The sequence below is a fragment of the Palaemon carinicauda genome, chromosome 16 (assembly GCF_036898095.1).
Source record: "Palaemon carinicauda isolate YSFRI2023 chromosome 16, ASM3689809v2, whole genome shotgun sequence".
Lineage (NCBI taxonomy): Eukaryota > Metazoa > Arthropoda > Malacostraca > Decapoda > Palaemonidae > Palaemon > Palaemon carinicauda.
In genome coordinates, this window is record NC_090740.1 from 15,539,119 (window position 1) to 15,551,538 (window position 12,420).

Sequence of the window (12,420 nt, forward strand, 5' to 3'; positions counted from 1 at the left end):
AGCTGAGCGCATACTTAATGCTCTGTTTGATAGTTATTCTTACTATTATTCTGGAATTTGTTTCTTTTGGTTACTGTTTCCATGCGTCTTGTGGTCATTTTTTCATTAAGAGATAAGTCAATCTCTCTCTCTCTCTCTCTCTCTCTCTCTCTCTCTCTCTCTCTCTCTCTCTCTCTCTCTCTCTCTCTCGAGCTATGTGGTATAAACATATTTAAAAAGATCGACAAGCTTGTGTATAATAGGTTTATGAAGCATTGTTCAAAATATATATGTAAAAATCCATGAATATTATGTGCTAGATAAGATTGTAAACAATGTACAGTGGAGATTTAAGTAAAACCGTGTGTCATGTATTTTGATAATTCATGTTATATTTTCTTTATTTTCCAGGAATATCAAGGACTAGACGTGGTCGTAATGACTATTATACGTTGCTCAGCGCTTCTTTACACTTATCATCAGTTTCGAAAACTCCATAAAATTGGATCTAAGTATATTTTAGGTAAGGTATAGGGTTCAGCAAAAACCCATGAATGTTTGTTAGCTTATTTCTGCGTCAGCTCAATCTCCAGACACACTGGAGTGGAAGAATTCCTACCTGGCTGTCTGTATGTATGTCCAGGCTAAAATGCATCTTTAGGAGTTTATCACCAGTTAAATCCAGTTGCTATGTGTCTGTCTTATTCACAACACATCAACACAATGTCACTGTTGTTAAGAGATTATTTCATTCATAATTATATATTCTTCCATTTTCATAGTCTTGTTACTAATGGTCTCTAGCTTTTGATTGGACTTCATCATGTTTAAGTGGTTAAATGTACAATAATTAGATATATAGCAATGGGTGTTCCTTTCCTATAGCAATGGAAGAACCAGCTATGTCCATTGCTATAACTCTTAGAAATGCATTTTACAGTAATCCTTCCTTTATCCTCACTTATGATGGAGAAGGCATGGCTGTTAAAATTGACTGCATCCTTAGTACCGTACAGTACAGGATGGCACAGTAAGATCTGGATGCCAAGGATAGTCAGAATTATGAAAAATCTTACACAGCATGCTCAGCATGTTGCCAAATATTAATACAATATGTATAGGAGGAATCCCTGTCTTTAGTCTTTGGTAGTGCCATAGCCTCTGTACCATGGTCTTCCACTGTCTTGGGTTAGAGATCTCTTGCTTGAGGGTACACTCGGTCACACTACAGAATTCAATCTTGTTTCTCTTCCTTTTGTTATTTTGAAGTTTTTATCCTCTTGTTATATTCAAGTTTTCATAGTTTGTATGTGAAAGATTTATTTCAAGTTATTGTTCTTAAACTTCTTTTGTAGTTTTCCCTTATTTCCTTTCCTCACTGGGCTAGTTTCCTTGTTGGAGCCCTCGGGTTTATAGCATCCTGCTTCTACAACTAGGGTTGTAGCTTAGAAAATGATAATAATGGTAATATGAAATTGCATTGTACATGCTTATACACTATATTGATGGGGTAAGTGAAACTTCAGTTTAATTTTTCCTTCCCATAACATTACATATCCTGACCTTGTCAACAAGGTAGCAATCCATTTCAGTTTCATTTCATTCAAAGTGATTCTGAACTAGTACTGTAGATAATTCCTTCTCTTAAGTTCAAAGGCCCCTAAGACCATGGTTTGTTCTACTTGCTTGGAGTTGGGAAATCCCTTTGTAACTAAATATATACTCTGACAATTGTAGAAAATTTTTTTTGTGGTAATACAGTACAAATTTAGTTATTTTCATATTGATTTATTTGGCATTAATTACGACTTTACAGAGGTATTAAGACCAAACAATACTACTACTATCTTGTATTGAGGTCATACAATGCTAGAACTGTAAACTGCTTTGCAATGTGGAAAAGGATTTTTTCATCATCTTCCTGAAATTGAGTTGACTCACAATTAAGCTACTAAAAAAGAAAATGAATTTTAATTTTTAAAGATTTTATATTGTTTTAGTAAACATTTTATTCTTTTCCTGTAGCTAGATAATTGTTTTATAGATGAAAACAATAAATTGCAATACTGAATAATGGATGAATTATGTTATTTTTATTAGTAAAATAAATTTTTGAATATACTTACCCGATAATCATGTAGCTGTCAACTCCGTTGCCCGACAGAATTCTATGGAGGGATACGCCAGCTATCACAATACTAGAAGGGGGTGTATTTACCAGCGCCACCTGTGGCCAGGTACTCAAGTACTTCTTGTTGACACCTCCTCAATTATTCCTCGGTCCACTGGTTCTCTATGGGGAGGAAGGGAGGGTCGATTAAATCATGATTATCGGGTAAGTATATTCAAAAATTTATTTTACTAATAAAAATAACATTTTTCAATATTAAACTTACCCGATAATCATGTAGCTGATTCACACCCAGGGGGGTGGGTGAAAAACCAGTGTACAAGACTAAAGGATAGCTAAGTATCCCGTATTTCATATAATCAGTTATCCACAATAACAATGAAATAATAAGTACCTGGTAAGGAAGTCGACTTGAACCGTTACTCTGCCTTTAATAAGATCGTCTTCCTTACTGAGCGCAGCGTTCCTCTTGGGAGGCTGAATCAACTCAAAGGTGCTAAAGTATACAGGGCTGCAACCCATACTAAAGGACCTCATCACAACCTTTAACCTCGGCGCTTCTCAAGAAAGAATTGACCACCCGCCAAATCAACAAGGATGTGGAAGGCTTCTTAGCCGACCGTACAACCCATAAAAAGTATTCAAGAGAAAGGTTAAAAGGTTATGGGATTATGGAAATGTAGTGGCTGAGCCCTCGCCTACTACTGCATTCGTTGCTACGAATGGTCCCAGGGTGTAGCAGTACTCGTAAAGAGACTGGACATCTTTGAGATAGAATGATGCGAACACTGACTTGCTTCTCCAATAGGTTGCATCCATAACACTCTGCAGAGAATGGTTCTGTTTGAAGGCCACTGAAGTAGCCACAGCTCCCACTTCATGTGTCCTTACCTTCAGCAAAGCAAGGTCTTCTTCCTTCAGACGAGAATGTGTTTCTCTAATCAGAAGCCTGAATAGTAAGAAACTGAGTTCTTAGAACTTGGAAAAGAAGGTTTCTTGATAGCACACTATAAGGCTTCTGATTGTCCTTGTAAAGGTTAAGACCTTTTTAGATAGTACCTAAGAGCTCTAACTGGGCAAAGTACTCTTTTCAGATCATTCCCCACCAAGTTGGACAGGCTTGGGATCTCGAACGACTTAGGCCAAGGACGTGAAGGAAGCTCGTTTAGCAAAAACCGAGCTGCAAGGAACATGTAGCCGTTTCAGATGTGAAAACAATGATCCTGCTGAAGGCGTGGATCTCACTTACTCTTTTAGCTGTTGTCAAGCACACGAGGAAAAGAGTTTTTAATGTGAGGTCCTAAAAAGAGGCTGATTGGAGAGGTTCAAATCTTGATGACATAAGGAACCTTAGGACCACGTCTAGATTCCAGCCTGGAGTGGACAACCGACGTTCCTTTGAGGTCTCAAAAGACCTAGGGAGGTCCTGTAGATCTTTGTTGGTGGAAAGATCCAAGCCTCTGTGGCGGAAAACCGCTGCCAACAAACTTCTGTAACCCTTGATCGTAGGAGCTGAAAGGGATCTTACTTTCCTTAGATATAACAGGAAGTCAGCAATCTGGGTTACAGTGGTACTGGTTGAGGAAACTGCATTGGTCTTGTACCAGCTACGGAAGACTTCCCCTTGAGACTGATAGATTCTGAGAGTGGATGTTCTCCTTGCTTTGACAATCGCTCTGGCTGCCTCCTTCGAAAAGCCCCTAGCTCTTGAGAGTCTTTCGAAAGTCTGAAGGCAGTCAGACGAAGAGCGTGGAGGATTGGGTGTACCTTCTTTACGTGAGGTAGACTTAGAAGGTTCACTCCTAGAGGAAGAGTCCTGGGAATGTCGACCAGCCATTGCAGTACCTCTAAGAACCATTCTCTCGCGGACCAGAGCGGAGCCAACCAACGTCAGCCGTGTCCCTTAGTGAGAGGAGAACTTCTGAAGTACTCTGTTGACAATCTTGAACGGCGGGAATGCATACAGGTCGAGATGGAACCAATCCAGCAGAAAAGCATCCACGTGAACTGCTGCTGGGTCTGGAATCGGAGAACAATACAACAGGAGTCTCTAGGTAATCGAGGTAGTGAACAGATCTATGGTTGGCTGACCCCACAGGGCCCAAAGTCTGTTGCAAACACTCTTGAGAAGGTTCCACTCTGTGGGGATGACCTGACCCTTCCGTCTGAGGTGATCTGCCATGACATTCATACCGCCCTGAATGAACCTCGTTACCAGTTAGCTTTCGATCTAAAGACCAGATGAGTAGGTCCCTTGCGATCTAGAACAACTTCCACGAAAGAGTCCCTCCCTGCTTGAAGATGTAAGCCAGGGCTGTGGTGTTGTCAGAGTCCACCTCCACCACTTTGTTAAGCTGGAGGGACTTGAAGTTTATCAAGGCCAGAATAACCGCCAACAACTTCTTGCAAATGATGTGAAGTGTCCTTTGCTCCTGATTCCATGTTCCCGAGCATTCTTGTCCGTCCAAAGTCGCACCCCAGCCCGTGTCTGATGCGTCCGAGAGGAGACGGCGGTCGTGTTTCTGAACAGCCAAAGGTAGCCTTCCTTGAGAAGAAAGCTGTTCTTACACCACGCGAGAGAAGACCTCCTCTCTTCGGAAACAGGAACTGAGACCGTCTCTAGCGTCATGTCCTTTATCCAGTGAGCAGCTAGATGATACTGAAGGGAGGGGAGGTGGAGTCTCCCTAACACGATGAACAGGGCCAGCGATAAAAGTGTCCCTGTTAGACTCATCCACTACCTGACTGAGCATCGGTTCCTTCTCAGCATGCTCTGGATGCATTCTAGGGCTTGGAAGATCCTTGGGGCTGACGGAAAAGTCCGAAAAGCTCGACTCTGAAGATCCATACCCAAGGAGACAATGGTTTGGGATGGAACGAGCTGAGACTCCTCAAAATTGACCAGGAGGCCCAGTTCCTTGGTCAGATCCATAGTCCATTTGAAAATCTCCAGACAGCGACGACTTGTGGGAGCTCTTAAAAGCCAGTCGTCTGACGGAGCCGGACACAAGATCATGATACTGCTGCACAGTCTGTGAACTGTCAATCATGGGCAAGCGAGGAAGTACAGTGACAACCCGAATCTGTCTAGACTGTCTGGGTCGTACAGACAACTCCTTAACGGGTTGCTGAGGTTGCCGCACTGCGTCACAACAAGTCACTTCTGTTGGTTGTTGAACGTCTTCCCCGTGACACATTGACTCCGTAAACAAAAAATCCTCTAACAAGGACTAAGCTTGGACTGCATGTCATGCAACACAGCTCAAGGTCTATGGGAGCAGGTGTGGTAACAGACGGGATTAGCGACTGAAGTGGAACCATAACCTTCCCTGGAAGCATGTTATGCTTAAATAAAAGTCCATAAGAGGTTATGCAGCTAAAGGCTCCCTCCAAATGACAGAGTCCTCAAGGGAATATCAGAAGGAGGGAGAAAAGAACTTTCTCATCTACAGGGACCTTATCCTAGAAAAGCTAAGTTCTCTGAGTGAGGGTTCACTGGTGCAAAAGCAGCAGACTAGAAGGCAACGTTATGAAACTGCTTGACAGTCTAGTGAGTTGGCAACAACCCAAGATGTGTGACTGAGAAGCATGCGGTAAGGTATGCAGAGCATGATGTATGCAGAGTATGCTGTATGCAGAGCATGCTGTATGTAGAGCATGTTGTATGCAGAGCATGCTGAATGCAGAGCATGCTGTATGCAGAGCATGTTGTATGCAGAGCATGCTGAATGCAGAGCATGCTGTATGCTGAGCATGTAGTAAGCAGAGCCTGCTGTAAGCAGAGCCTGCTGTAAGCAGAGCCTGCTGTAAGGAAAGCAGAGCGTGTGCATGGCGTTTAACATTTCTCAGAAATTCCATGACCAGTGCTAGAGTGCTTTATGCATGCTTGCATGGGGTTTAAAAATCAACATAATGTTTACCTTACATTCATAACTCATGATTCATATTTTTTGCCATGGTTTGAAAATGGAGGTAAGGTATGCTGAACAGCAGAGTCAGAACGAGCTGGAACAACAATAGTTGTGGTTTCCTCTTCAAGACTCTGTTGAGGGAACACCTGAGGCTCAGTCTGCAAAGGCTGAATAAAAGACAAGCAGAAGGAAGGCGCATGGGTGGAGGCGGCTGACTCCTAGCATGAGTGGTTGAACCCAAGGGTTGCGCTTGCTGAGCGGTTGGCGGAAGCGGAGTAGCAAGTTCCAGTTCCTGTGGTGTGAGCGGAGCGCGATGAGGAAGAGGCTGCGCAGAACAAGGTAAATGTCTCGCAAGCTGAGGCTCCTGAGGCGCAAGGCTAAGGTGTTGTGGTGCTTGCCTTGTGGAGGGTTGAGCTCGCTGCAGCGAGAGCTGAGGAGACTGACTCATGGACGGGAGAGGTTGTTGTACCTCAACCGAGTGTTGCATCACTGGTGGAGCAGCAAGTGGAGGCGGAGGAAGAGAGGTATAATCCTCCTGATCCCATTGTAAAGGTTGCCTTAAGGAAGGCGGAGGCTGAACACCACTGGGAACAGCAAACTCAGCACGTGGCTCAACATCGTACGCCTGGCAGGTGGTACTGCGATCAGGCGGAGCGAGCGTAGGCGGAGGGAGTGTAGGCGGAGGCGGAGGAGCAACACTCTCAGCCCGACACTCACGCATCAAGTCCGAAAGCTGTGCTTGCATGGACTGTAGTAGAGTCCACAACATCGTACGCCTGGCAGGTGGTACTGCGATCAGGCGGAGCGAGTGTAGGCGGAGGGAGTGTAGGCGGAGGCGGAGGAGCAACACTCTCAGCCCGACACTCACGCATCAAGTCCGAAAGCTGTGCTTGCATGGACTGTAGTAGAGTCCACAACATCGTACGCCTGGCAGGTGGTACTGCGATCAGGCGGAGCGAGTGTAGGCGGAGGGAGTGTAGGCGGAGGCGGAGGAGCAACACTCTCAGCCCGACACTCACGCATCAAGTCCGAAAGCTGTGCTTGCATGGACTGAAGTAGAGTCCACAACATCGTACGCCTGGCAGGTGGTACTGCGATCAGGCGGAGCGAGCATAGGCGGAGGGAGTGTAGGCGGAGGCGGAGGCGCAACACTCTCAGCCCGACACTCACGCATCAAGTCCGAAAGCAGAGCTTGCATGGACTGTAGTAGAGTCCACTTGGGGTCGGCAGAAACTACAGTAGGCTGAGGTGAAGCCTTAACAGTCGAGCTCTGTTGTGGCAGAACCTTACTCCTCTTAGGCGGAGTGCATTCAACTGATGACTGAGGAGAGTCAGAGCTAACCCAATGACTGTGAACTCTAACTTCGTACGTCTGGCATAGGTCTGGACTTTACGTTTAAAAGGTCTTGAGACCTGAGACCAGCGTTTTCTCCCCTAAATTTCTTCTGCAGACGAGCAAAATAAGGGCTCAATCGTCTGCGGGTGGGAGTGACGGTCTCGGTAAGACACGCCCACAACCACTGAGGATACTTCTGTGCGCCGATCAAGGCCTGCTGAACCCTTCTGCCCTTCGACATTGCTTCTCCCCTGGGCTTGGGAGCTTGCAAGAGGTCCCGGACTGGGAGGACGACTGGCGCGCACAGAAGTACCCTCACGCACAACACTGAACTTTGCGCTAATCACTTATCACTTTGATTTTCTGTTTGCACTTATTTCACTGAACTCGAAACTTTAAGTGGTTTGTACCTGAAACACGCAATTCTATCCTTTCTCAAAAGTTAGTAATTGCGAAAACAGAATTACAATGTAACAGAAAAATCTAATGAAAGATAATTCAGTGGCTGGAAAGAGACTAAACACTAGATCACTCTAGAAACGTTTAGTTTCTTCCCCTAAAGAGACTAGGGAGAAGAGCAAAAACGATAACGACGTTACTCGTACGCCTGGCAGGCTTGAATGAAACGTTTATCCTCTTTCTCCCTACGTCTCTATCTCTCTCTCTCTCTCTCTCTCTTGACTTAGAACCTGAGAGAAGAGCCCAATCATATATATCGTTAAAACATATTATTGTTAAAGGAAAAAACTGAAAAGTTCCTTTATTAGGATCAAAACCATTAAGTTAAGAAAGAATGAACAAAACGCTAGACACGGTTACTCTTACTGCAACGTGAAACCGTGAACATTCTTTCTCTATCGTAACGATAGAGTGCAAGTTGAACGTTCTGAACGTCAACAACTGCAGAGACAAAACAAAACGTTAGTTCAACTTTGAAAACAGTACGAGACTATCAAAGTAATTCTTTCAAACTCTGTGGTGGAAATAGCATAATATGTTAACAGGTAAAACCGAAATGACGGGCTCAATGTTAATTAACTTCGGTACCAAGAAAAGACCGCCTACTATTAGGAAGGTCGAATATAAACAAATATAAAAATTAATTTCAATAAGTTTATAATAAAAGGAAGTTAATCGAAGAGGCCTATAAGAGGCGGAGAGATATAAAATAAATCTATAACTTTTGTTAAGCAAAATTAAGAAAGAGAGTCTATACTCTCCCAGACACCAACACTTCCGTCTAAGGGAAGGGTCGGCCATTGAAAGGTGAACGAGAGATCATACTCTCCTCGTCACCATAATTAATCAAATTAATTCCAAAAGCTAACTAAGCTAATATAGAAGTTTCCAGTAAAGCGACAGCCGAAATCAAAGAGAAATACTTCACCAAAGTCGTGAAAATACTCCAAGAACATAAGCGTATCCCAGAACGTCTTGCCGGAAGCACGACAGAGGAATAATTGAGGAGGTGTCAACAAGAAGTACTTGAGTACCTGGCCACAGGTGGCGCTGGTAAATACACCCCCTTCTAGTATTGTGATAGCTGGCGTATCCCTCCATAGAATTCTGTCGGGCAACGGAGTTGACAGCTACATGATTATCGGGTAAGTTTAATATTGAAAATTATATTTTTCTATCTGATAACCATTTGATAGCATTCACAAGAAGGAAGTTAATAATGGAGATTATCTCTGTAATACCTTTTCACAAACATAGTTTATTTTCTATTACCATGCATTTGTTTTAAAAATATTTCCAATTGCAACTGATATTTTCCTAAATATATTACAGGGATTGCTGGATTATTTGCTGTATTCTCCAGCTTTGTTTTTAGCTGCTCTGTGATCAAACTGCTGGACAGTGATGTTTCCGATTTGAAGTAAGTACTGCAGCGTATTACTGTACTGTAATATATGTTAATTCCATTAACATACCTGATTAGGAAGATTCTACATCTTAGTTACAATTGGAATAAAACTTCTAGAATACTGTGTAGTATTTAGCCTCATAATGGAGAAGGTATGACTGTTAGAATTCATTGTATACCTAGTATTACTTACAGAATGGTACTGCTCAAGAAGATCTGAATGCAAAGGATGGTCAGAATTATGAAAAATCTTATGCAACATGTATAATGAACTAATTGAATAAAGGTGCCAGAGATTAATATCTAGATCAGAAATAGGAAATTTGAAATACCGTAAGTTTGTGTCACTCATATTAAGATGAGATGTAGCAACTGAAGACCAGACAAGAGAAAAAATTCAAAACAAGTTAGCATTAAAGAATTAAAACACTTCCTTGGAAGTAGATTGATCACTGAAAATCCTAAAAGACTTTCTTAATAAGCCAAATTTTTGTGCAATTGAAGAAGAGACAAACAGCGTGTTTCTCAAAAGTAAATTAAAAAGTAAAATTTCAAGAGTCATACATACATACATATACCAAAGGCACATCCCCCAATTTTGGGGGGTAGCCGACATCAACAATGAAACAAAACAAAAAAGGGGAACTCTACTCTCTACGTTCCTCCAGCCTAACCAGGGACTCAACCGAGATCAGCTGGTACTGCTAGGGTGCCACAGCCCAACCTCCCACATTATCCACCACAGATGAAGCTTCATAATGCTGAATCCCCTACTGCTGCTACCTCCGCGGTCATCTAAGGCACCGGAGGAAGCAGCAGTCATACAAAGTTAAATAAACATCGATGGGGAGATCCGGATGTTGAAGAGCCGCTGTCCTCGACCTATTGTACTTACAATCATATTTTGATTCTTTTTAGGATTTGACTTCATGCCCCATAATTTGCACTATGCTCTAATTTTAGCTATATCTCTGTTAAGGGACTCAACAACCCCCGATCTACATTCAGGAGTTGGAATTGATGCAAAGAGAGTAGCATCATCTGTATCTGCATAATTCTGTGCTCAAGCATCTAGAATTAGATCTGTCCATTTCAACTATGAAAGAGAATGTATTTAGGTCTTTCTGTATTGAAAGGCCTCCAGTAGTATGGTCAAGTTTCTGGAATTTTGGTGTGGCTTTACAGCATTTAAAAGGTATAAACTTTGAACCTTTGGAAGAACCTTTGCTTAAAGATCTTCCCGCTAAAACACTTTGGTTGGCATTAGCGTTAGCTAAACACACAAGTGAACTACAAGCCTGGTCTGTCAAGGTGGGCTTTTGGGCAATGTGCGATGATTTTGTCCCTTTTGACTTCCTTCAGAGCAAAAAATTATTTCAAGGCTAAGCTTGGCTCCAATTTTTTTCATATCCCTTCTTTGAAAATGGATAAAAGCATATTGTCAAAAAACATTTCTGTGAAATGCTCCTATAGCACCATTTCTAAGGTATATAACTGCTATATATTACCAGAGAAAAAATTGCATGGGAATGCCAGGTTGAACCCAGCTCGCTCACCTGTATAAGGTGTCGATATAATACTGGGGCGCGATAAATCACAACCAGAGGCCTCGCACCATTTAGATGTCTCCTGTCAAAATCCCCGAACAGCGAGGCGCCGTTCAACCTCGTACTACTATTAACCAACCCACGCCAGTGATGTCACTCCTTGTAGCACCCCAGATTGGGGCCCAATTAGGAAGGGACGGGCGGGTTCACTGGGCGACACGGGTCTCTCGCCCAGAAATAGATTTTTCCTTCGTCAAAATCCCTTTTCTGGGCTCCGACCCGTGTCGGCCAGTGAAATCTTACCAGAGAATGGGGACCCAATATGGCTAACTACCTGAAGAGAGAATAACACAAAATAACAGAGCTGATGAGTTTAATATAAAAAAAAGAGGGATGTGGAAACCCGTAAAATTAGATCAACATGTATATGACAGTGATAAAAAGACATGGGAAACAATCAATAATGAAACCCGTAGGTAAAATGCAACAGATATGAATAGTGGGAATCCAGCTTGGTTATCAAAAACGCAAAGTAAAATCAGCTCGGGGATTAAGAACAAGTGTAATGAAAACAATTCGTGAAATTGAACAATTGAATAATAAAATAATACACCATAAGGGTGTATAGTAACAAAACAGGTAGGAACAACAGGTAAGCCAAGCAGGAGGGAAAGAGGACAGAGCAAGACGATGTGATTAGGACTCAGTACCTTCAGGAGGAACTATATTCCCTGCAGCTACTGTGGCAAATCTAAGAGCTTCTAAAGGTTTTAGGTAGTGGCGCTTGAAAACTTTAGGGGACCTCCAACCCGTATATTTTGAGAGCTCATCAAATTTCATAAGGTGGAAAAATTTAAATGAGGTAGCGACAGCTCTAATATCATGGACAAGTGGGAATGATGCAGGATTAGTTTGTTTAATAAAATAAAGAATTTGTATGATTCCCTTAAGGGTAATAGTTCCTCCGTGTTCTCTAATAAGTAAGGGCCCTGTGGTTGCAGTGGAAGTACTACCTAAGTAGGCTTTCAGGGTGGTAACTGGACACAGGGATGGATCCCGAGGAAGTGGAACAATCTTCCAGGGAGACCACCTGTTTTGGGGGTTCTTCATTTTTAGCCAGGAAAACTTTGTTAGGAGAGAGAAGAACCTCACCCGAAGAGAAAAACTTTATATGACCAGGGTTACTAGATAAGGCTGACAATTCTGAGATTCTGGAGCTCGAGGCGAGGCTCAAAAGAAAAGTGACTTTCTTAATAATGCCATATAGTTACAGGATTCATTTGGGGTGTCAGAGGTTAGCTTAAGAACATTGTTCAAAAACCAGGAAACTGCGCTAGGGCGAGTTGAAGGTTTTAGCCTGGCACAAGCTCTCGGAATGGATGAGAAATATGAATCCGTTAGATCAATGTCAAAACCAATATGGAAGATCTTTCCCAAGTCTGACTTGATTGTAGTAATGGTATTGGCTGCCTTGTAGTAATGGTATTGGCTGCCAGGCCAGATTCGAAGAGAGTTCTGAAGAATGTCAGAGTTCGGTTCAGCGTCATTGTCTCAACTTGGGAATCTTTCAAGAATTCATCTAATTTCTTGATAGCTGAGTCATATTGACGGAGAGTAGAGTCCCTTTTGTCAGATTCCAGGAAAATAGT

The 12,420-nt window shown here is 42.7% G+C and overlaps 1 protein-coding gene across 3 annotated transcripts in view; it reads left to right on the forward strand.

Annotated features, from left to right (window-relative positions):
- Positions 1–12,420, forward strand: part of LOC137655658 (3-hydroxy-3-methylglutaryl-coenzyme A reductase-like) — a 160,480-nt gene that overhangs the window by 102,332 nt on the left and 45,728 nt on the right. For all 3 annotated transcript variants that reach the window (XM_068389596.1, XM_068389598.1, XM_068389597.1), the window contains exons 3-4: positions 391–502; positions 9,149–9,236. In XM_068389596.1, the coding sequence (XP_068245697.1) occupies positions 391–502; positions 9,149–9,236 (200 nt within the window). The remainder of the gene's footprint in view (positions 1–390; positions 503–9,148; positions 9,237–12,420) is intronic.